We start from the raw sequence: 24,368 nt of genomic DNA, 5'->3' as shown, positions 1-24,368 counted from the left end.
CTGCAGCCAGCAGCACAGTAAGGGTGTGTTTCCACAGTCAGGAAACGCTCCGTGAAGAGCCGCAGCGTCAAACACGCAGCGTCTAGATGTTACAGCATAGTGGAGGGGATTTGCTGAAACCCCATCTCCACTATGCATTAACACTAGAAGTCCCAGAAGTTTCGAGCTCTCTGGGTGCCAAAGGTAGAAATGTTAAATGACCCCTCTCTGGGACTTCTAGTGTTAAAACACGCAGGTGGCAGACCCACGTAAACTGACATGCAGCAAATCTTTCCAGAACGCAGCATGTCTGTTTACAATGCGGCGATGCTCCGTAATTTACCATAGACTATCATTAGATGTGGTAAAACCGATTAGTAATGGTAGGTTTCTTGTTGACGCTTCTCCATTACTAAGGCCTCTTTCACACATCCGTTTTTTTAGAATCAGTCACAATCCATCAAAGTCTTGAAAGGGCGGATCCTGTGCCGATTGTGAAAAACTGATGCAGTGGATCCGTTTTTTTTTTTTTTAACGGGTCCGTTGAAGTAGTTGCAGCTGGAATTGAGAGAGAGAGCGTGTGTTTCCTGAAAGGAAAACTGGGTTCCGGGCAACGTTAGTATGTACATTGTCTCTGTTCGACGGACAACGACTAAACTGAAGGCCATCCGTCACAATCTGTCGCTAATACAAGTCTATGGGAAAAAACGACGGATTGTGACTGATTCTAAAAAAACAAATGTGTGAAAGAGGCCTAAGCTGACTTAATGTCACCTTACAAAGGTGACATTAACCCCTTATTACCCCATATGCCACCGCTACAGGGCAGTGGGAAGAGAGAGGCTAAACGCCGGAATTGGCGTATCTTACAGACTAGATGGTGGCCCGATTCTAACGCATCGGGTATTCTAGAATATGCATGTCCACGTAGTATATTGCTGATCGACGTAGTATATTGCCCAGCCACATAGTATACAGCACAGAGCCACGTAGTATATTGCACAGCGACGTAGTATACAGCACATACACGTAGTATATTGCCCAGCCGCGTAGTATAAAACACAGAGCCACGTAGTATATTGCAGAGCGAGGTAGTATATTGCACAGCGACGTAGTATATTGCACAGCGATGTAGTATATTGCACAGCTTTGTAGTATACAGCACAGAGCCACATAGTATATTGCCCAGTGACGTAGTATATTACCGAGCCACGTATGTCACAGGTTAAAAAAATAAACATACTCACCTAACGATCCGAGGGCCCCTTGTAGTTGAACATACTCACCATTCTGGTCGCTGCTCCTCAGGGTCCCGTCTCTCCGCTTCCTGGGATCCAACGGCGCTGTGCAGATGGGCGCGCGGCTGCCGCCATCTTGCGTTCCCCGGATGCTTTGTGAAATTACCCATATGACTTAGCGGTCTCGCGAGACCGCTGGGTCTTGTGGGTAATTTTGCAAAGCATCGCTGGGAAAAGAAGATGGCGGCAGGCACGAGCGGCTGAGCGGACAACGGAGGGTGAGTATAGCAGGTTTTTTTTTTTTTTTATAATTTTTAACATTACTTTCTTTTACTATTGATGCCGCATAGGCAGCATCAATAGTAAAAGGTTGGGTACACAGAGGGTTAATAGCAGCGGTAACGGAATGCGTTACCCGCGGCATAACGCGGTCCGTTACCGCCGGTATTAACCCTGTGTTAGCGGTGACCGGAGGGGAGTATGGAGCAGGCGCCGGGGACACTGACTGCAGGGAGCAGAGCGCCGGGGACACTGACTGCGGGGAGCGGAGCGCCGGGGACACTGACTGCGGGGAGGAAGGAGCGGCCATTTTCTTCCGGACTGTGCCCGTCGCTGATTGGTCGCCGCAAAGCAGCCATAACCAATCAGCGACTTGGATTTCCATGATAGAGAGAGGCCACGACCAATGAATATCCGTGACAAAGGACAGACAGACAGACGGAAGTACCCCTTAGACAATTATGTATATAGATGTGCCATTTCTGGGGCGGCTGCGGACTGGTATTTGTAGCCAGGGGGGGGGACAATATCCATGGCCCCTCTCTAGGCTATGAATATCAGCCCGCAGCTGTCTGCTTAGGCTTTCTGGCTATAAATTATAGGGGGACCCCATGTCATTTTTTGGGGGATCCCCCTCTCTTAATAGTAAAGGCTAAATATACAGTTGCTGGCTGATATTCATAGCCTGGGAAGCTCCATGGGTATTAACCCCTTCCCAGGCTACAAACATCGTTTTTGGTTTTTTCAAAATTTTTTTTTTAATTAAACATATTGCGCTGAAGGCCTCAATACCCGTCACTGCCGCTGGCACTCGGGACCGGAGCGTTCAGTTACATAGAAACACATGCAGCTGCACACTCCGGTCCCGCGTGCCGGTGGCAGTGCCGGGTATTGAGGTGCGAGACTCATCCAAGTTTCTCGCATGTGTGATCCCGGCCTAACTCTTTATGTACCATTTTATTATGTTTATTACTAAACATCGGGCTTGGTATTATCTGTGGTATCTATCTATCTATCTATCTATCTCTATCTATCGTATATCGATATATCTATCTATTATCTCTCGATATATCTAGGTATCTATAGATATATTTATCTATCAATAGATACATCTATCGATAGATATATCGATAAAAGAATAATAGATGGATAGATAGATCGATAGGCTTGAAAAAGGCTTATAGCCGAAACGTCGCCACGCCATATGGACCTAATAAAGTCCACCTTATTTTGAAACTATTTTTTTGGAGTTCTGCCTTCCGTTTTTTACTACTATATGTTGGCAAGTATGGATTGATTGCTGTGAGACTTTGCACCCATTTAACTTTTAGTTCTGTTCCATTTTTTCTAACTAGATAGATCGATAGATCTATCTGTAGATCTGTCTATCGTATTTATCTATCTATTATCTATCGTATCTAATTATCTGTCGTATCTATCTACGGTATTTATTATCTAGCTATCTAATATCTAGCTGTGTGTGTAAATATTATTCTTCAGTGGAGTATGTAATAGAAAAAGTTGACAAGAAATAACATCACAATTCTTTTTTTTTTATTTTTTTTTTTGTATATATTTATTTAGCTTACAAAAAACACACACAAATCCGCATGAAAAAAATGCATCCAAAACACAGGTGACGTGCCAGTGACCTCAGGTGCAAATCCTGATGCAATCCTGACCGTGGAAACCTACCCTAAAGGCCCCTTCACATTAACGCTGCAGCGATACCGACAACGATCCGGATCGCTGCAGCGTCGCTGTTTGGTCGCTGGAGAGCTGTCACACAGACATCTCTCCAGCGACCAACGATGTCGGTAACCAGGGTAAACATCGGGTAACTAAGCGCAGGGCCGCGCTTAGTAACCCGATGTTTACCCTGGTTACCATCCTAAAAGTAAAAAAAAACAAATAGTACATACTTACATACAGCCGTCTGTCCTCCAGCGCTGTGCTCTGCACTCCTCCTGTACTGTCTGTGAGCGTCGGTCAGCCGGAAAGCAGAGCGGTGACGTCACCGCTCTGCTTTCCGGCCGCTGTGCTCACAGCCAGTACAGGAGTAGTGCAGAGCACAGCGCTGGAGGACAGACGGCTGTATGTAAGTATGTAGTGTTTGTTTGTTTTTTTACTTTTAGGATGGTAACCAGGGTAAACATCGGGTTACTAAGCGCGGCCCTGCGCTTAGTTACCCGATGTTTACCCTGGTTACCAACATCGTTGGTCGCTGGAGAGCTGTCTGTGTGACAGCTCTCCAGCGACCAAACAGCGACGCTGCAGCGATCCGGATCGTTGTCGGTATCGCTGCAGCGTCGCTTAATGTGAAGGGGCCTTTTATTCAGCGACCAACGATCTCCCAGCAGGGGCCTGATCGTTGGTCGCTGTCACACATAACGATTTCATTAACGATATCGTTGCTACGTCACAAAAAGCAACGATATCGTTAACAATATCGTTATGTGTGAAAGTACCTTTTGTGACACAGCCGGAATCAGGTCTCTGCCTCTACGTCATGTCGATGGAGTAGCAAAACCTGCTGCCAGATCTCCATTTTAGGGCCTTCAGATATTATCTTGTGACCTCTCAAAGGGGAACCTGATGTCTGGGATGGTTATTACTTCCAATCCATGGCAACATTTCATGTGTCTCTTGATGCTGCATTCTGCAGTCCTCCTGGTGTTATTCTCTCTCTGCCTCCTGTTATCACACTTCTTGGTTCGGCCTTTTTCTTGTGGTCGTGATATGGAGCTTTTTGTATCCATAATGTGGTCAGATTGGCCGGACCTCCTGCCACTCTGCCGAATCGGACCCAGATCGCTATTAGGGGCTATGGCAAGGCCAATTCAATAGAAACATTCAATTCATTGAGGCAGCAGACAAATCGTGTCTTATAGGACTGCACGGTCCAACACCCACAATGCTGGAGCATCAGTTAGCTTTACACATATCCACCTGTGTTTTCAGTTTGTAGAATGGTCTACATTAATTTTTCTTTTTTTTTTTTTCTTTCCAGTATTTCTGAAATTCAGAAAGATGTGGAGTACAGACTGCCCGTCACCTTCAAGAATTTCACCATCAGCATAAATATGTAAGTGAAGCGGAGTGCTTTTGTTTTAGTTTAGAGATTACGTTACATTGGTCAGAGTTATTAAAGGGCTATCTGGTGCATAACCAAAAGAGGAACCTAATGGGAATTAAAGGGATGGTCCACTACTTTGATATTGATCAGCTCAGCTTTGGTTATCAATATCTAATTGATGGGGGTTCTGACACCCGCTGCCCAGAGAGGCCGCACAGCTCCTATTCACTTGTGGTGATGGCCCCCACTGATTCCATGTTAGAGACCTATCATCAATATCAAGGTAGTGGACAGTGCCTGAACAAGCAGACCATGATCACTGCTTCTAGAATATCTGTGTCCCCCGCCATTGATAAATGCCCCACTGCGTGTAATCAGCACCTGCAGTGACTTGTCAGCTGTAGTCAGGTCATGAAATGAAGCCATGAAATGATATTGCTTCACGGCTCGTATTAACATAAGATGTTTAATTGATATTCATAAGAATTCACAGGAAATCAATATGGTGGCTTAAAGGGTCCTCTCAGCTCCCTTTTACATATGGAAGTGTGGCATAGCTGTGTCTTCGATCGTCCCTCCTTAAAATATGATACCTTTTCTGTAGATATCCGATATGCCAGTCATGGGAAATCTAGTGTATGCAGATTGGTCGGGGAGTGCAGTGGGGGCGTGTCAGTGCACTTGGAAGCAGCCGTCCAGTGACACGCCCCCAGTGCACTTCCAGCCTGATTTACATATGTTTCCTACACTAGATTTGCCATGATGGTCACATTGGATCTTATCGTCCCCCTCTGATCATATGTAATGCTGCTGACCGCTCCCTTGATGCCTCACACTATGTGCCACCTAAGTATATTTTACATTGCGATGAGGGTGCGGGGTCCGGAACGCCCCAGACCTGGCACATGTGGGCCGCAGTCATGTATCCGCGTCCGGCTTTAATACTTTCTGGTTTTATTGCAGATTACTTCCTCAACAGTTTCCTCAAGACAAGCCTCTGATCACCATCTTTCCACCGATAAGACATCACCTCGTGGACAAGCAAGGCACCAACGTGACCTGTCCCTTAGTACATAACGTAAGGAGCACTGGGCTGAAGAGTGTTGGCGTTTAACCTTTTCATGACTGGGGTGTTTTTTCTTATAAAGCAGATCTGTCACATCACGTCTGATCTAGTAAGCTTTAGCCCCCATAAAATCACAGATCTGCAGAGTTTGTCTTTTAACTTGTAAATTGACAACGGGGCGTTACCCTCCTCCTTGTCGGTGTCTGATCAGTGCTGACAGTAGGCAGAATCACTGTGACCAGGAGCATGGCAGTGCCCCGTGGTCCGTGTATCCAGACATTTCCAGAAGATCAGCGCAGGGGACCTGGGAAGAAGATGCCACAGTATTCTTATCTCCTAGGGAATACACCTCTTTATTTTAGTAGCCGGGGTCTTTGTCACAGATCTCCACTCAGGAGAACTATATAAAAGGAACGTTTTAGATTTCTTCTTATAGATTAGATTTTTAATGTCGGGTTCACACATAAGGCCGGTGGGGTTTTGTTTTGTGTCATTACTGAGGGATATCGTGATGGAGAAGTGATTGCCAGTGGCTCCTGCTCTCGAGGGTCTCGCTGCGCCCTCCAGCCTGCTGGATCACTGATACTGCCATACTTTATGTGCTCTGTATAAAGCCATACAGCTCTGACCTTGTTAGGGGGTGTTGTGCCATTAGTCACATGAATCACTAGCTGATGAGACTTTACAGCCATTAACAGCTGAACAATTTTCTCTTTTTTAGTTTACTATGCACTCAGATCTTGGGAAAATAGTCCAGAATTTACTAGAAGAGTTTTGGAAAAGTCCTCCGACCCTGGCCCCAACCTCTGGTTCTTTCCCCTAGTAAGTAATTATATTGCAGTGCTGTTCAGTGTTTTCTTAGTTGTTTACATTCCTGTCCTGAGATCTCTGAACCTTTCATTGTTATGGTGGAGGATCCTCAAGTTTAAAGGGTTATTCCCTTGTGAAATTACAAAGTGTTTGTAAAATCAAGCAGCTTTGCAATTTACTAAATATCCTTTCCTTTTTCAATTATGGAAGGATTTTTAGTTTTGTTTTCTTCATCAGCAGTGGCAAAATAGGCGCAGTGCTACAAGTCCTTCCCAATAGAGCTTGTAAGCGCTGTCCGAAGATGGCTGGAGTGCACTGGCTGGAGGACTGCAGGAAGAGGGGTGTTTGGCCAACAACTTCCATACTGTGACGTTCACAAGGGGGGTGACATTCACAAGGGGACATTCTCTGCGTCTGGAGGAGAGAAGGTTTTTCCACCAACACAGAAGAGGATTCTTTACTTTTAGAGCAGTGAGAATCTGGGGATTTATTCTGACGAAATATAGGCTGAACTAGATGGACAAATGTCTTTTTTCAGCCTTGTTAACTACGTTACATCCACGGACTTATGTTGCTGCTGCGGGTGAGCGAGACCCCGACCTTTCTCACCACTGTGCACCATGCATTGCGGCTACACTAGCAGTAGAGACCTGGTAAGGCGGAGTACAGGTTACATAGTGTCCTCACTTAAGGCCCCTTCACATTAAGCGACGCTGCAGCGATACCGACAACGATCCGAATCGCTGCAGCGTCGCTGTTTGGTCGCTGGAGAGCTGTCACACAGACCGCTCTCCAGCGACCAACGATGCCGGTAACCAGGGTAAACATCGGGTAACTAAGCGCAGGGCCGCGCTTAGTAACCCGATGTTTACCCTGGTTACCATGCTAAAAGTAAAAAAAAAAACAAACAGTACATACTTACCTACAGCCGTCTGTCCTCCAGCGCTGCGCTCTGCTTCTCTGCTCTCCTCCTGTACTGTCTGGGAGCCGGAAAGCAGAGCGGTGACGTCACCGCTCTGCTTTCCGGCTCACAGCCAGTACAGGAGGAGTGCAGAGCGCAGCGCTGGAGGCCAGACAGCGGTAGGTAAGCATGTAGTGTTTGTTTTTTTTTTACTTTTAGCATGGTAACCAGGGTAAACATCGGGTTACTAAGCGCGGCCCTGCGCTTAGTTACCCGATGTTTACCCTGGTTACCAGTGAAGACATCGCTGGATCGGTGTCACACACGCCGATCCAGCGATGTCCACGGGAGATCCAGCGACGAAATAAAGTTCTGGACTTTATTCAGCGACCAACGATCTCCCAGCAGGGGCCTGATCGTTGGTCGCTGTCACACATAACGATTTCATTAACGATATCGTTGCTACGTCACAAATAGCAACGATATCGTTAACAATATCGTTATGTGTGAAGGTACCTTTAGCCCGTCACTAACCTTATCTGCAGATTAACCTCTTTGCTCTGCTAATAGGATTGCAGGGTAACTGTGTGTTAATCCTGTATCTGTCCGTACACTATGTGCAGAGCGGAAGAATTACAGCACATAGTAGTGATTTATCTGCTGTCATGTTGGCTTCGGCCATTGCCTACAGATATTGTATGTCATGTTTCATTAGGATCGTGCTTGGGAGAATACTAATCTAATGGCGGATACCTTCTCTTGCCTTTCAGCTTGTACAGCAATCCCGCAGGGAGACCTCCGTACCCCCATCCCGGCTTTTCTTTCCTTCCACCTTTTCCTACACAAGATAACAATAGATCGGTGCCAGTATCTGAACCTGTCCCTTCCACCTACGCCTCTGCCAAAGCCGCGGCCCCCGCATACGGCCTGATTACAGATCTGCCTGTACCTGTCCCCACTTCTGAAGTAAGTGCGCATCATCAGAAAAAGCCAAAAAATGACGATTTAAGCTTTCTAGGTGAAACATTGATTTGTTTCTATATGTGCGTAATATGGGCTTCAGTGCATGTGAGTGGCTGGATTATTATTATTTATTTATATAGCACCATTAATTCCATGGTCCTGTATATGAGACGGGGTTACATCAAAGTACAAATATCACTTACAGTAAACAAAACTAACAATGACAGACTGGTACAGAGGGGCGAGGACCCTGCCCTTGCGGGCTTACATTCTTCAGGATTATGGGGAAGGAGACAGTAGGTCGGGGGTTGCAGTAGCTCCGATGGTGTTGAGGTGGCCGTGTGGTCATTACAGGTTCTAAGCTTTCCTGAAGAGATGGGTTTTCAGGTTTCTTTTGAAGGATCCAAATGTGGTGGATAACTGGACGGGTTGGGGCACAGAATTCCAGAGGATGGGGATATTCGGGAGAAGTCTACGGACCGATTGGGTGAGGAGCGAATAAGTATGTAGGAGAGAAGGAGGTCTTGGGAGGACCGGAGATTACATGAGGGAAGATATTGAGAGATTAGTTTGGAAATATACGGAGGAGAAAGATTATGGATGGCTTTGTAGGTCAGTGTTAGTAGTTTAAACTGGATACGCTGGGAAATTGGGAGCCAGTGAAGGGATTAGCAAAGAGGGGAAGCAGGAGTGTAGTGAGGAGAGAGATTAATTAGTCGGGCAGCAGAGTTAAGGATGGACTGGAGGGGTGCGAGAGTGTTAGAAGGTAGGCCACAGAGGAGGATGTTGCAGTAGTCGAGGCGGGAGATGATTAGGGCATGCACAAGCATTTTGGTAGAGTGTGGGTTAAGGAAAGGACGGATTCTGGAAATATTTTTGAGCTGGAGGTGACAGGAGGTGGCGAGAACTTGGATGTGCGGTTTTAAGGACAGGGCTGAGTCAAGGGTTACTCTGAGGCAGCAGATTTTGGGGACAGGGGAAAATATGATTTCATTTATTTTGATAAATCAGGTAGGGAAGATATGCAAGATGGAGGAAAGATAATTAGTTCAGTTTTGTCCACATTGAGCTTGAGGAAGCGAGCGTAGAAGGAGGATATGGCTGATAGACACTCTGGGATTCTGGAGAGCAGAGAGGTGACATCTGGGCCAGAGAGGTAGATCTGAGTGTCATCGGCATATAGATGGTACTGGAAGCCATAGGACCTCATGAGTTGTCCCAGGCCGAGTGTATAGATTGAGAAGAGTAAGGGTCCTAGGACAGAGCCTTGAGGGACTCCAACAGAGAGGGGGAGAGATGAAGAGGTAGTGTGGGAGTGGGAGACGCTAAATGTGTGGTTGATAAGGAATGAGGAGATCCAAGATAGGGCAAGGTCTTTGACACCAAAGGAGGAGAGGATCTGTAGTAAGAGGCAGTGTTCAACTGTGTCGAAGGCAGAGGACAGGTCTAGAAGGAGGAGCATAGAGAATTGTCTGTTAGCTTTGGCTCTAAGCAAGTCATTTAGTAATTTGGATGGGGTCAAGCGCACAAGTGGTGAGGTGTGATTTGGAGAGAAGATGAGCAAGCTCCCCTTCAGTGATTTTGTAGAGGGAAGTTATGGGGTTTGGGCACTGGTCTGGTATACAAAGGGGTTGTGGTGATTTGACAACAAAGACTTGCCTTGTTTGGTCTAGCTTATTTTTGAAGTGCGTGGCAAAGTCCTCGGCAACGATTAGGGAACTCGGAGGGGGCAGTGGTGGGCGGAGGAGGTAAATAAGTGTTGAAAAACTGTTTGGGGTGGTGGGATAAGGAAGATACGAGGGTTGTGAAGTAGGCCTGTTTAGCAGAGGTGAGAGCTGATTTGAATGCGAGTGTTGCTTGTTTGAGTGCAGTGAAATCATCTTGCGAATGCATTTTCTTCCAACGCCGTTCTGCAATTCTGGATACTTGCCGAAGCTTTTTAGTGATGTTATTCTGCCAGGGTTGTCTATTGATTTGTCGCACTCTGCTATGCATGACAGGGGCGACCGAGTCAACGGCTGATGCAAAAGTGGCATTGTAGAAACTAGTGGCAGTGTCTGTGTCGTGGAGTGAGGATATGGATGCTAGTGGTAGGATAGAGTCAGAGAGTGAGTGGATATCAAGGTGTGCGAGGTTTCTGCAGGGGTGCGCATGTTGCTGGACATGGATGACAGGTGAGGAGGACAGGCGTGAGTAAGTGAGTACATGGTGGTCAGATAGAGGGAGAGGGGAGGTTGTGAAGTTAGATAGGGAGCAGAGACGGGTGAAGACCACGTCTAATGTATGTCCGTCTGTGTGGGTGGCTGAGGAGGACCACTGAGTAAGTCCAAAAGATGAAGTGAGGGACAGGAGTTTGGAGGCTGCTGACTGGTGGGTGTCAATGGGGATGTTGAAGTCACCCATGATGATGGTGGGAATGTCAGCAGACAGAAAGTGAAGGAGCCAGGTGAAGAATTGGTCAATAAAGGCAGTGTTTGGGCCTGAGGTCGGTATATGATTGCCATTTGGAGGTTGTAGGGGGAGTAGATGCGGACAGAGTGGACTTCAAATGAGGGAGGATAAGGGAGGATAGAGGTGGGATTGGGTTAAAGGTACATTTGGAAGAAAGGAGAAGGCCCACTCTTCCACCATGTTTGTTGCCAGGGCAAGGAGTGTGGGTAAAGTGGAGGCCTCCGTAACAGTGCAGCAGGGGAGGCTGTGACAGAGTGTGTCAGCTATGTTTCGGTGATGCCCAGAAAGGAAAGACTACGAGAGATAAAGAGGTTGTGAATCACGTGGAGTTTATTGCAGATGGAACGGGCTTTCCATAGTGATCCAGAGAGGTTGCAGAGGGCTGGGCATCATGGGCATGGATTTGAGGTGGGCAAGATTTTGGATGTTTATATTGGGTTGGGAGCGATAGGAGGGGGTAGTAATAGGAGGTATGAGCTGTGGGGTCCAGGATTGGGAGATATGTCACCAGCAGTTAGGGGAAGCCGAGAGAGACAGAGCAGGAGAGTGGGCGGCTTGTTTTGTGTTTTATTAGAAGAGATAGGAGGTTGAGGAGCAGGTAAGCGGAGGAGGTAAGAGGGAAGGAGAGATTATTACTTGGTTAGAGGGTGCTGGGCTTTGGGGATAGCGAAGGAGAGTGAGGAGTAATGGAGCCAAAACTGTTAGAGCGTATGTCAGCATGATGAGAGTAAGTGTGGTGGAAAGGGAAAGAAATTTAGTACATTTATTAAGTGGTTAGTCGTACCTTCTGTTCACTTCTGGCTCATTTCCGGCATATTTCTGCTGTTATCCTTTTAGAGCCATCCTTATAGGGATTCTGTCTAGTGCTATTTCTCCACTGGCGCCACTCCGGTAAATGTAGTGCCGACCCTCTATTTTCCCTTCTAAACTTTAAAGGTGGGCAGGGAAGATGTTTCTTTAAAGGGGTTGTCCAGCCTAAAACAACAAGTCTTCGTTCTCTCTATGTGACTGCAGGCTAATGAATCCTCACATAGTGTGCACTGCGCACTGTGAGGATTCTCCGCTGTCGGCAGGGGGAGCAGCAGTCACGTGGCCACAAGTATATGCACGCTCCTGGCTGCAATCCGACTACAAGTGTATTGTGTGAGGCCGGAAACGGTCTGGTCGGATTCTGGCCGAGAGTGTGCATATACTTGTGGACAGCAGAGCGCTATGTGATAATTCACATAGTGACTGCAGACGTGCCGTTTTAGACCGGACAACCCCTTTAAGGGCTATTCTAATCTTGTTTCATCAGGAGCACACTGCTCCTCTGTCTTCCTGGCTACCTGCTTGCTGGGAGCAGTGCGCTCCTGAAGATTGACCCTTTGAAACCAGCAGCATGGTCGCACTGCTGGTCTGAGCTATGTGCTTTCCTATTCTGCCGGCAGAGACCGTTTTGACTTTGCAGCATCGGAGGAGCACAGGGGCACCGAAGCTGACTGGAACCAGGAGCCGGCCAACTTCAGAGCTGCACTTACAAGCTGTATAGCAAACAGCTTCCTAGCATACCTTCCTTGCCTAGGAGACTGGCCACCGCTGATAGACTGCAGTGGTGGCCGGTAACCTAGGCATCAAACAGTTCTGTTGCTATAACCTCTCACAAGTACCTGTATATATTTCTTAGGTGGGTGTGAATGGCTTTACATACAAGATGCCTGATCTCCCAGAAACGTTTCCTGAGCTGTCAGACTTGAGGTTTGTATTTTTCTATACTCTATAAATATACATAAATGTATGTTCATGTGCACACTGTGCTTACTCTCGCATCGGTCACACTAGTTATTGGATACTATGTTGCTTGTTTTCCTTCCCTCCTTCCAAGAGGCATAACTTTTTTTTTTTTTTTTTTTCATTCGACATATGTGCTGGAAAACAAGGAAAAATTAAGCTGGGGTGAAATTGTGAAAAGAAAAATTTAAAATAAAAAAACAACACAATTTTGCCATAGTTTCTGTTTTTATAGCTTTTGTTGCACTGTAAAAAAGACCTGACAATATTATTCTTCAGGTTAGTGCGATTTTAGTGATACCAGATATGTATTTTTTTTGTTCAATGCTAAAATTAAAAAAAAAAAACTAAATTTAATTTTTGTGTGGTGAAAAAAAATGAATTTTTTTATTTTAGTTTGACTTCTGTTGTCACTTTCTGAGACCTGTAACCTGTTAAATCTTTTTTTATCTTTCTTTTAATGGCGTTGTGTAAGAACTTGTTTTTTTGCGCCTATATGATGTTTTTATTTTACCATTGTAGGATGCATATTACACTGTGGTCGCTTTTATGACATTTTTGGAGGGGGAATGCATCTGCGAAAAAAAATCTGTCCGTTTTGGGGTTTCTTTGGCATTAAACATGTAGGATAAATAATTTGATAAATCAGACTTTTCTGGACATGGAAATGCCAAATATGTTCCTTACTTTTTGTGTCTACTTTTAAATTGAGGAAAGTGGATTATATACATTTATTTGCTTTATTTTTTTTTTTTACTCCTTTGGGGGACTAGAACCTGTGACCATTTGCTCTCTTACACTGCATCCTGCAATATTGCAGCATATAGTTTCATTGCCTTCTCCCAATGATGCCGCCCACACTCTAGTGACAGTCCGTGTGGTTCTGATAGCGATAAGGTGGGTGTAGAGGACAGAATGTCTGACCATTATCCGTTCTTTAGCCAGTTATAATGGTAAATTTACACACACATCGTATTCCCCAGTGCCACCCCTTATATAAGGGTCAGTGCCCCCCTTATTCTGCACACTGTCCTAACATTTCCATAGAAGTCTTCGACACACGTTTCTTTTTTCTATACTTTAGCGTGTCACAGCTCACAGATATGATGGAGCAGGAGGATGTTCTTCTGGAGCAGTTTGTGAATCTTCCACAATTAAAACAGATTATATCCGATAAAGAGGACCTGGTGAAAAATATCGAGGAGCTGGCAAGTAAGATTTGATGGATGGTATTTGAATACCTTTTTGAGGAATGAAGTGTAACAAAAAAATATATATATGTATGTGTATATATGTATATGTAGATATATATATGTATATGTAGATATATATATATATATATATATATATATATATATATATATATATATTTATTATATATATATATATATTTATTATATATATATATATATAGATCTATATATATATATTTATTATATATAGATCTATATATATATATATATATTTATTATATATATATATAGATCTATCTACTATATAATTGTCTAAGGGTCACTTCCATCTTTCTGTCTGTCTTTCTGTCACAGATATTCATTGGTCGCGGCCTCTGTCTGTCATGGAAACCCAAGTCGCTGATTGGTCGTGGCTGTTTTGCCGCAACCAATCAGCGACCGGCACAGTCCGGCGGAAAAATGGCCGCTCTTTCCTCCCTGCAGTCAGTCAGTGCCCGCTCCGTACTCCCCTCCGGTCAGCCCTCACACAGGGTTAATGCCAGCGTTACCGGACCGCGGTGTAACGCACTCCATTAACGCAGCTATTAACCCTGTGTGACCAACTTTTTACTATTGATGATGCGTATGCGGCATCAATAGTAAAAAGATCTAATGATACAAATAATAATTTAAAAAAAAAAGGTTATTCTCACCCTCCGCTGTCAAGTCCTCTCCTCGGCAGTGCAAGCGGCAGGTTCCGGGGCCAAGAATGGTATGCGAGAAGGACCTTCCATGACGTCACGGTCATGTCATGTCATGACCGCGACGTCATCACAGGTCCTGCGCTCATACCAACCCTGGGACCGGAAGCTGCCGCCTGCACCGCACACAGGCGAGAGGACTACAAGGGGCCCTCGGAGGGAGAGTATATGTTTCTTTTTTATTTTAACCTGTTACATACGTGTCTGGGCAATATACTACGTGGCTGGGCAATATACTACGTGGCTGGGCAATATACTACGTGGCTGGGCAATATACTACGTGGCTGGGCAATATACTACGTGGCTGGGCAATATACTACGTGACTGGGCAATATACTACGTGGCTGGGCAATATACTACGTGGCTGGGCAATATACTACGTGACTGGGCAATATACTACGTGACTGGGCAATATAGTACGTGACTGGGCAATATAGTACGTGACTGGGCAATATAGTACGTGGCTGGGCAATATAGTACGTGGCTGGGCAATATAGTACGTGGCTGGGCAATATAGTACGTGGCTGGGCAATATACTACGTGGCTGGGCAATATACTACGTGGCTGGGCAATATACTACGTGGCTGGGCAATATACTACGTGGCTCTGTGCTGTATACTACGAGACAGGGCAATATACTACGTGACTGGGCAATATACTACGTGACTGGGCAATATACTACGTGGCTGGGCAATATAGTACGTGGCTGGGCAATATAGTACGTGGCTGGGCAATATAGTACGTGGCTGGGCAATATAGTACGTGGCTGGGCAATATAGTACGTGGCTGGGCAATATAGTACGTGGCTGGGCAATATAGTACGTGGCTGGGCAATATAGTACGTGGCTGGGCAATATACTACGTGGCTGGGCAATATACTACGTGGCTGGGCAATATACTACATGGGCTGTGCAATATACTACGTGGACGTGCATGTTTTAGAATACCCGATGCTTTAGAATCGGGCCACCATCTAGTGTGTGTGTGTGTGTGTGTGTGTATATATACAGTTAGGTCCATATATATTTGGACAGAGACACCATTTTTCTAATTTTGGTTACAGACATTACCACAAAATTTAAACAAAACAATTCAGATGCAGTTGAAGTTCAGACTTTCAGCTTTTTCGTTTGAGTGTATCCACATTAAAATTGGATGAAGGGCTTAGGAGTTTCAGCTCCTTAACATGTGCCACCCTGTTTTTAAAGGGACCAAAAGTAATTGGACAGATGCAATAATTTTAAATAAAATGTTCATTTTTAGTACTTGGGTTGAAAACCCTTTGTTGGCAATGACTGCCTGAAGTCTTGAACTCATGGACATCACCAGACGCTGTGTTTCCTCCTTTTTGATGCTCTGCCAGGCCTTCACTGCGGTGGTTTTCAGTTGCTGTTTGTTTGTGGGCCTTTCTGTCTGAATTCTAGTCTTTAACAAGTGAAATGCATGCTCAATTGGGTTGAGATCAGGTGACTGACTTGGCCATTCAAGAATATTCCACTTCTTTGCTTTAATAAACTCCTGTGTTGCTTTGGCTTTATGTTTTGGGTCATTGTCCATCTGTAGTATGAAACGACGACCAATCAGTTTGGCTGCATTTGGCTGGATCTGAGCACACAGTATGGCTCTGAATACCTCAGAATTCATTCGGCTGTTTCTGTCCTGTGTCACATCATCAATAAACACTAGTGACCCAGTGCCACTGGCAGCCATGCATGCCCAGGCCATCACACTGCCTCCGCCGTGTTTTACAGATGATGTGGTATGCTTTGGATCATGAGCTGTACCACGCCTTCACCATACTTTTCTCTTTCCATCATTCTGGTAGAGGTTGATCTTGGTTTCATCTGTCCAAAGAATGTTCTTCCAGAACTGTGCTGGCTTTTTTAGCAAAGTCCAGTTTAGCCTTTTTATTCTTGATGCTTATGAGTGGCTTGCACCGTGCAGTGAACCCTCTGTATTTACTTTCATGCAGTCTTCTCTTTATAGTAGATTTGGATATTGATACACCGACCCCCTGGAGAGTGTTGTTCACTTGGTTGGCTGTTGTGAAGGGGTTTCTCTTCACCATGGAGATTATTCTGCGATCATCCACCATTGTTGTCTTCCGTGGGCGCCCAGGTCTTTTTGCATTGATGAGTTCACAAGTGCTTTCTTTCTTTCTCAGAATGTACCAAACTGTAGATTTTGCCACTCCTAATATTGTAGCAATTTCTCTGATGGTTTTTTCTGTTTTCGCAGCTTAAGGATGGCTTGTTTCACCTGCATTGAGAGCTCCTTTGACCGCATGTTTACTTCACAGCAAAACCTTCCAAATGCAAGCACCACACCTCAAATCAACTCCAGGCCTTTTATCTGCTTAATTGAGAAATACATAACGAAGGGATTGCCCACACCTGTCCATGAAATAGCCTTGGAGTCAATTGTCCAATTACTTTTGGTCCCTTTAAAAACAGGGTGGCGCATGTTAAGGAGCTGAAATTCCTAAACCCTTCATCCAATTTTAATGTGGATACCCTCAAATGAAAGCTGAAAGTCTGAACTTCAACTGCATCTGAATTGTTTTGTTTAAAATTCATTGTGGTAATATCTATAACAAAAATTAGAAAAATGTTGTCTCTGTCGAAATATATATGGACCTAACTGTATATACACACACTGTGAGCAGAATTATTAGGCAAGTTGTATTTTGATCACATGATACTTTTTATACATGTTGTCCTACTCCAAGCTGTTCTGGCTTGAGAGCCAACTACCAATTAAGTAAATCAGGTGATGTGCATCTCTGTAATGAGGAGGGGTGTTGCCTAATGACATCAAAACCCTATATAAGGTGTGCTTAATTATTAGGCAACTTCCTTTCCTTTGGCAAAATGGGTCAGAAGAGAGACTTGACGGGCTCCGAAAAGACCAAAATTGTGAGATGTCTTGCAGAGGGATGCAGCAGTCTTGAAATTGCCAAACTTTTGAAGCGTGATCACCGAACAATCAAGTGTTTCATGGCAAATAGCCAACAGGGTCGCAAGAAGCGTGTTGGGCTAAAAAGACGCAAAATAACTGCCCATGAATTGAGGAAAATCAAGCGTGAAGATGCCATTTGCCAACAGTTTGCCATATTTCAGAGCTGCAACGTTACTGGAGTAACAAAAAGCACAAGGTGTGCGATACTCAGGGACATGGCCAAGGTAATGAAGGCTGAAAAACGACCACCTTTGAACAAGAAACATAAGATAAAACGTCAAGACTGGGCTAAGAAATATCTTAAGAATGACTTTTCAAAGGTTTTATGGACTGATGAAGAGAGTGACTCTTGATGGGCCAGATGGATGGGCCAGAGGCTGGATCAGTAAAGGGCAAAGAGCTCCACTCCGACTCAGATGCCAGCAAGGTGGAGGTGGGGTACTGGTATGGGCTGGTAGCATCAAAGATTAACTTTGGGGACCTTTTTGGGTTAAGGATGGAGTGAAGCTCAACTCCCAGAACTACTGCCAGTTTCTGGAAGACAACTTCTTCAAGCAGTGGTACAGGAAGAAGTTGATTTCGTTCAAGAAAAACATGATTTTCATGCAGGACAATGCTCCATCACATGCCTCCAACTACTCCACAGTGTGGCTGGCCAGTAAAGGTCTCAAAGAAGAAAAAATAATGACATGGCCTCCTTGTTCGCCTGATCTGAACTCCATACAGAACCTAAAAAAATAAAGGGAACACTTAAACAACATAATATAACTCCAAATAAATCAAACTTCTGTGAAATCAAATTGTCCACTTAGGAAGCAGCACTGTTTGACAATCAATTTCACATGCTGTTGTGTAAATGGAATAGACAACAGATGGAAATTATTGGCAATTATCAAAACACACTCAATAATGGAGAGGTTCTGCAGGTGGGGACCACAGACCACATCTCAGTACCAATGTTTTCTGGCTGATGTTTTGGTCACTTTTGAATGTTGGTTGTGCTTTCACACTTGTGGTAGTATGAGACGGACTCTACAACCCACACAAGTGGCCCAGGTAGTGCAGCTTATCCAGGATGGCACATCAATGCGAGCTGTGGCAAGAAGGTTTGCTGTGTCTGTCAGTGTAGTGTCCAGAGGCTGGAGGCACTACCAGGAGACGTGGAGGGAGCCGTAAGAGGGCAACAACCCAACAGCAGGACCGCTACTTCAGCCTTTGTTCAAGTAGGAACAGGAGGAGCACTGCCAGAGCCCTGCAAAGTGACCTCCAGCAGGCCACAAATGTGCATGTGTCTGCACAAACGGTTAGAATTTGACTCAATGAGGATGATCTGAATGCCCGACGTCCACAAATGGGGGTTGTGCTCATAGCCCAACACCGTTCGGGACGCTTGGCATTTGCCACAGAACACTAGGATTGGCAAAATCGCCACTGGTGCCCTGTGTTCTTCACAGATGAAAGCAGGTTCACACTGAGCACATGTGACAGTCTGGAGATGTCATGGAGAGCGATCTGCTGCCTGCAGTATCCTTCAGCATCACCGGTTTGGCAGTGGGTCAGTAATGGTGTGAGGTGGCATTTCTTTGGATGGCCGCACTGTCCTCCATGTTCTCGCCAGAGGTAGCCTGACTGCTATTAGGTACAGAGAGGAGATGCTCAGACCTCTTGTGAGACCACATGCTGGTGTGGTTGGCCCTGGATTCCTCCTAATGCAGGACATAGCCAGACCTCATGTGGCTGGAGTGTGTCAGCAGTTCCTGCGAGATGAAGGCATTGAAGCTATGGACTGGCCCGCCCATTCCCCAGACCTGAATCCGATTGAACACATCTGGGACATAATGTTTCGCACCATCCACCAACGTTATGTTGCACCACAGACTGTCCAGGAGTTGGCGGATGCTTTAGTCCAGGTCTGGGAGGAAATCCCTCAGGAGATCATCCGCCGCCTCATCAGAAGCATTTCCAGGCGTTGTAGGGAGGTCATACAGGCACGTGGAGGCCACACACAACTGAGCATCATTTCCTTGTCTTGAGGCATTTCTACTGAAGTTGGATCAGCCTGTAACTTAATTTTCCACTTTGATTTTGAGCATCTTTCCAACTCCAGACCTCCGTGGGATATTAGTTGTGATTTACGTTGATCATTTTTAGGTTTTATTGTTCTCAACACATTCCACTATGTAATGAATAAAGATTTACAATTGGAATATTTCATTCAGTGATATCTAGGATGTGGGACTTTAGTGTTCCCTTTATTTTTTTAAGCAGTGTGTGTATATATATATATATATATATATATATATATATATATATATATATATATATATATATATATATATATATATATATATATATATATATGTTTTATATATATATATATGTTTTATATATATATATATATGTTTTATATATATATATATGTTTTATATATATATATATATGTTTTATATATATATATGATATATATATCTATATATATCTATAGTATTATGTATAGTATTATAGAAGCGCAGTAATGGCGCAAAATGGTTGTTCAGTAATGGAGACTTGTGTGGTGAGTGCGTATACAGGCCATGGAGGTTGAGTTCATCACTTAGGCTGTGTGCACATGATACGGATTTAGTGCGGATCTGCAGCGTTTTGGGCGTGCAGAAACGCTGCAGATCCACAAAGTGATTTACAGTACAATGTAAATCAATGGGGGAAAAAAAGCTGTGCTAATGGTGTGGAAAATTCTGCATCAAAAACGTTGCAGATGAAAAGAAGTACCATGTCACTTCTTTTGTGCGGATCTGCAGCTTTTCTGCACCCTTCTATTATAGAAATCCGCAGTGGTAAAAAAAACGCACAAAATCTGCATCAAATCCGCCACAAAAACACACAAAATCCGCATAAAAATACACATCAAATCTGCACCTGCGTTTTCTGCCAGGAGATGCGGATTTTGTGCAGAAAATTCTGCACCCCAATCTGCAAAGTGTGCACATAGCCTTATACGTTTCTTAGAAACAATTGTACCTGCTGATTCCAGGTCCTTCTGTAACTCTCCACAGGTGGTCCTTGACTCTAGGACCACTTTTCTGATAATTCTTTTTACTCCTCTGTCTGGGACTAAGGGGTATCATTTCTCCTTATGGAGAGTGACATACCATCTCTGGCTTGTCAAGGTAAGGAGACTTATTCGCCGTGCAACGCTCCTCTGGGAAATATAATATGCAAATTGCCTCTTCTGAGAAAAAGAGGACTTAAACTCTATAGCGCCACCTGTTGGAAGTAGCGATCCTACAAGTCACAATCAACCCTCCAGTGGTTTTACCCATCATGAGATGTTTCTTGTGTGGCACCTCAGTAATGAGACACCTTTTTATAGACCATCAGTTGAACCACCTAATATTTATTTTTCTGCTGATGTCATGACTTCCCATGGCTTTTTGCACCTCCTAATTTTATTTTATTTTTTTAATTCAGAAAAGAATCTTCAGATTGAGCCAATTCTGGAGTCAAAGCGACAAGGATTATTAGATAAGGTAAGTCACTGTGGACGGGACTGACATGGCTGGTGCAGTCTTTATGGTGGGCTGGGTTCACTTGTGGATTGTGCTAAGGCTTTCCTGCGGATTTCAGTTGGTGAAATTCACATTGATAATCTGCTGTAATTCCACCACAGAAGAAGCCGGTGGGGATTTAGAACATCTTCGGCATGCTCGTTTTTCCATATGGGAAATCTTTACGGCTTGTGGATGAGATCTGTAAAGTCTTATCCTCTTGCCTTGTAAACTTATGCTGATCTGGCCGTAAAAGCTGCAGCGAGTCCGGCACGTGTGAATTTGCGCTCATTTCCGTGTGTTTTTTCTCCCGCAGTATGAGCTTCTGACTCAAATGAAAACCACGTTTGAAAAGAAGATGCAAAGACAGCATGAGCTGAGCGAGGTAACATGGCCGATACAGACTAGAGAAAAGATGGCACCTGTGTGGCTGCGATATCACCCCTTGTGATTGGTGGATTCTATTGTATATTGATTGTGACCTTTCATTATAATCCTGTCTGGGATGATCATGAGACTGATGAAAAGCCATGTGGACTGAAGATAAAGTTTGAGTCTAGTATTAGGATTAATGGCCACTTTGGATTTTATTTTTTACATAGATTGCGTTATGGAAAATTAAAAAATCCTGTAAAGGGAATCTGTCAGCTTTCTCATTTCCCCCCTCCCAAACCACCACCATGGATTTATTGATCAGTTTATACCCTAAAAAAATCCCGTTACTAGAGACTTATTGGTTTCTGCATATGGCTAACTTCATGTTTCTAATAGCCGTCATGATGATTAGTGGGAGACTATTCGAGGGGGCATTGCTTTCCTCAGACCAATCTTATCATGCCACTGTCTTGATTTGCCAGAGCTGAAATCTCTGCCTTCCTGCACAGTAAGCTTTGTGCACGCTCCTCGTCTTCATCAGCGCACTGTGCATGCCCGGGGAGAAGGCGACGACCCCCATGACTAGGCCCACCAATTAGAACATTGCCACCACAGCCATAACATTGATTTTAGCTATATGCAAAAATGAGAAAGCCACTAAAATGCTGGTATAAATGGAAAAATATTTAGAATTGAGAGACCTCACGGTACCAAGATATATATCTTTCCGGTATACATGGATCAATAAATACGTGGTGATGGTTTGGGGTCTTGGGGAAGAGGACAGGTTTCCGTTAACATAAAATCCTGGTCATTTTTGTGATGACACATTCCCTTTAATTGTAGAACTGTCAGCAGATCTCTTTGATAAGTGATAAATGTAATTTCTTCATGGTGAAATTGTAATAATCTGCAGAAAGCGGCAAGATCCACAAACTCCATTATTGTTCAGTAGAACAATGGGACCTTTGTGGAGGGTTTACAGTGCGGGGAGTGGACGGCGGGCACCATAAGGAGAGCAGGCGAGAAATGGCTGAGTATGGAGACCGCCTGGTGTAGTAGGTTAGTGTTGTGTATGATGTCGCGGCCTGTTCCCAGATCACCGCTATAGTCCTATACGGGGTCTTCACCATCATCTCGCCCACTGTTCCATGTAACACCCATTGATGCATCGTGATCGTTTCTCCTGGACAGACTTATGTCCAATTGTCCAGACTTGGATCAGACATGTATTTTATCCTGATGATTAGCGCTGTGAGGTTATACCAGGTGAATGGTAGATGACAAGGTGCCTTCATAGCAACAAACAAGAGCACGGCTCTCACTTTTTAGGAGCAGTTTAGGGAGTGAAAGCTGCACTATGATTGGTTGCAATGGAGGAGCTGTAAACGAGCCCATTTACTGGGGAACTTACTCCCGCCGGTAAAATAAGTGACTGATATAGTGCCGTCTGATATATGGTGCCGTCTGGGGCGAGATGTAACGTCCTGCTCCTTCCCTTCCCGCAGAGCTGCAGTCTGAGCGCACTACAGGCCAGGTTAAAAGTTGCTGCCCACGAAGCTGAAGAGGAGTCTGACAATATTGCCGAAAATTTCCTCGAAGGAAAAACAGAAATAGATGATTTTGTAACTCTGTTCATGGAGAAGAGAACAGTAAGTGCTGATTTATTGGTTTTATAGTGGTGCACTAATATACTGGGCAATTGCATGAATAGCAGTTCCCTAAGATATTAAGGGAATTGCTGCCATTAATGCCAGCGTTGTTGGAAATTGAATATCTGGGTTGTTCTGCCTCGGATACATAGAGAGAGTGTTCTGTGCTATCTGGATGGTGGTGATGGAGCAGCGGACACCGGCCATTACTGATGAGTGGGAAGACATGGACTCCACATTGTATGTTCTCCTGGCACTCACTGATGCATTGATAATGTACCGATAATGCACCGATAGTGTACCTATAATGTTCCGATAATATACCTATAATGCACCGATAATGCACCTATAATGTTCCGATAATATACCTATAATGCACCGATAATGTTCCGATAATATACCTATAATGCACCGATAATGCACCTATAATGTTCCGATAATACACCTATAATGTTCTGATAATATACCGATAATGGACCTATAATGCACCAATAATGTACCGATATTGCACCGATAATGGACCTTACCTATAATGCACCAATAATGCATTGATAATGTACCGATAATGTACTGGTAATTGTACCTATAATGTATCGATAATGGACTGATAATGTACCAATAATGGACCCATAATGCACACATCCAGCGGTTACAAGAAGAAGCCTATTAAAGACAAAGATAACTCCACATATTGATAGTGATCACAATGGCTACATGGCCTAAGGGTCAATGTAATTTCTCTGTACATCTTATTGTGTGTCTGTGCAGAGACCGGAGGAAATGGAGCCGAGTCTTGTCACTTGTGTCTCAATAAGCCATTCACATGACTGACGATTTATTCCCTGTCCCTCAGTGCTGCCACAGTAGAAGAGCCAAAGAAGAGAAGCTGCAACAGTCCATATCCCTGCACAGCCAGTACCATGCGCCGCTATAGGTACGGTAATATACCGCCATGTCCTCTGCATGTACATATTCACAATCCATACATACCATGCACCGCTATAGGTATGGTAATATACCGCCATGTCCTCTGCATGTACATATACACCATCCATACATACCATGCACCGCTATAGGTATGGTAATATACCGCCATGTCCTCTGCATGTACATATACACCATCCATACACACCATGCACCGCTTTAGGTACGGTAATATACCGCCTTGTCCTCTGTATGTACATATGCACCATCCTTACATACCATGCACTGATATAGGTACGGTAATATACCGCCATGTTCTCTGCATGTACATATACACCATCCATACATACCATGCACCACTATAGGTACGGTAATATACCGCCATGTTCTCTGCATGTACATATACACCATCCATACATACCATGCACCACTATAGGTACGGTAATAT

General features: G+C 44.4%; 1 protein-coding gene across 1 annotated transcript in view; it reads left to right on the top strand.

Moving 5' to 3' along the window:
- Positions 1 to 24,368, top strand: part of VPS37A (VPS37A subunit of ESCRT-I) — a 37,534-nt gene that overhangs the window by 10,306 nt on the left and 2,860 nt on the right. Inside the window, exons 2-11 of the mRNA XM_069744404.1 lie at positions 4,507 to 4,581; positions 5,536 to 5,650; positions 6,360 to 6,460; positions 8,120 to 8,315; positions 12,430 to 12,500; positions 13,618 to 13,745; positions 20,893 to 20,951; positions 21,286 to 21,354; positions 22,853 to 22,996; positions 23,850 to 23,930. Coding sequence (XP_069600505.1) covers positions 4,507 to 4,581; positions 5,536 to 5,650; positions 6,360 to 6,460; positions 8,120 to 8,315; positions 12,430 to 12,500; positions 13,618 to 13,745; positions 20,893 to 20,951; positions 21,286 to 21,354; positions 22,853 to 22,996; positions 23,850 to 23,930 — 1,039 coding nt within the window. The remainder of the gene's footprint in view (positions 1 to 4,506; positions 4,582 to 5,535; positions 5,651 to 6,359; positions 6,461 to 8,119; positions 8,316 to 12,429; positions 12,501 to 13,617; positions 13,746 to 20,892; positions 20,952 to 21,285; positions 21,355 to 22,852; positions 22,997 to 23,849; positions 23,931 to 24,368) is intronic.

Source organism: Ranitomeya imitator, chromosome 1, assembly GCF_032444005.1.
Source record: "Ranitomeya imitator isolate aRanImi1 chromosome 1, aRanImi1.pri, whole genome shotgun sequence".
Taxonomy (NCBI): domain Eukaryota; kingdom Metazoa; phylum Chordata; class Amphibia; order Anura; family Dendrobatidae; genus Ranitomeya; species Ranitomeya imitator.
Note: the sequence above shows the minus strand (reverse complement) of the source record. Positions and strands in the feature narration are given on the sequence as shown.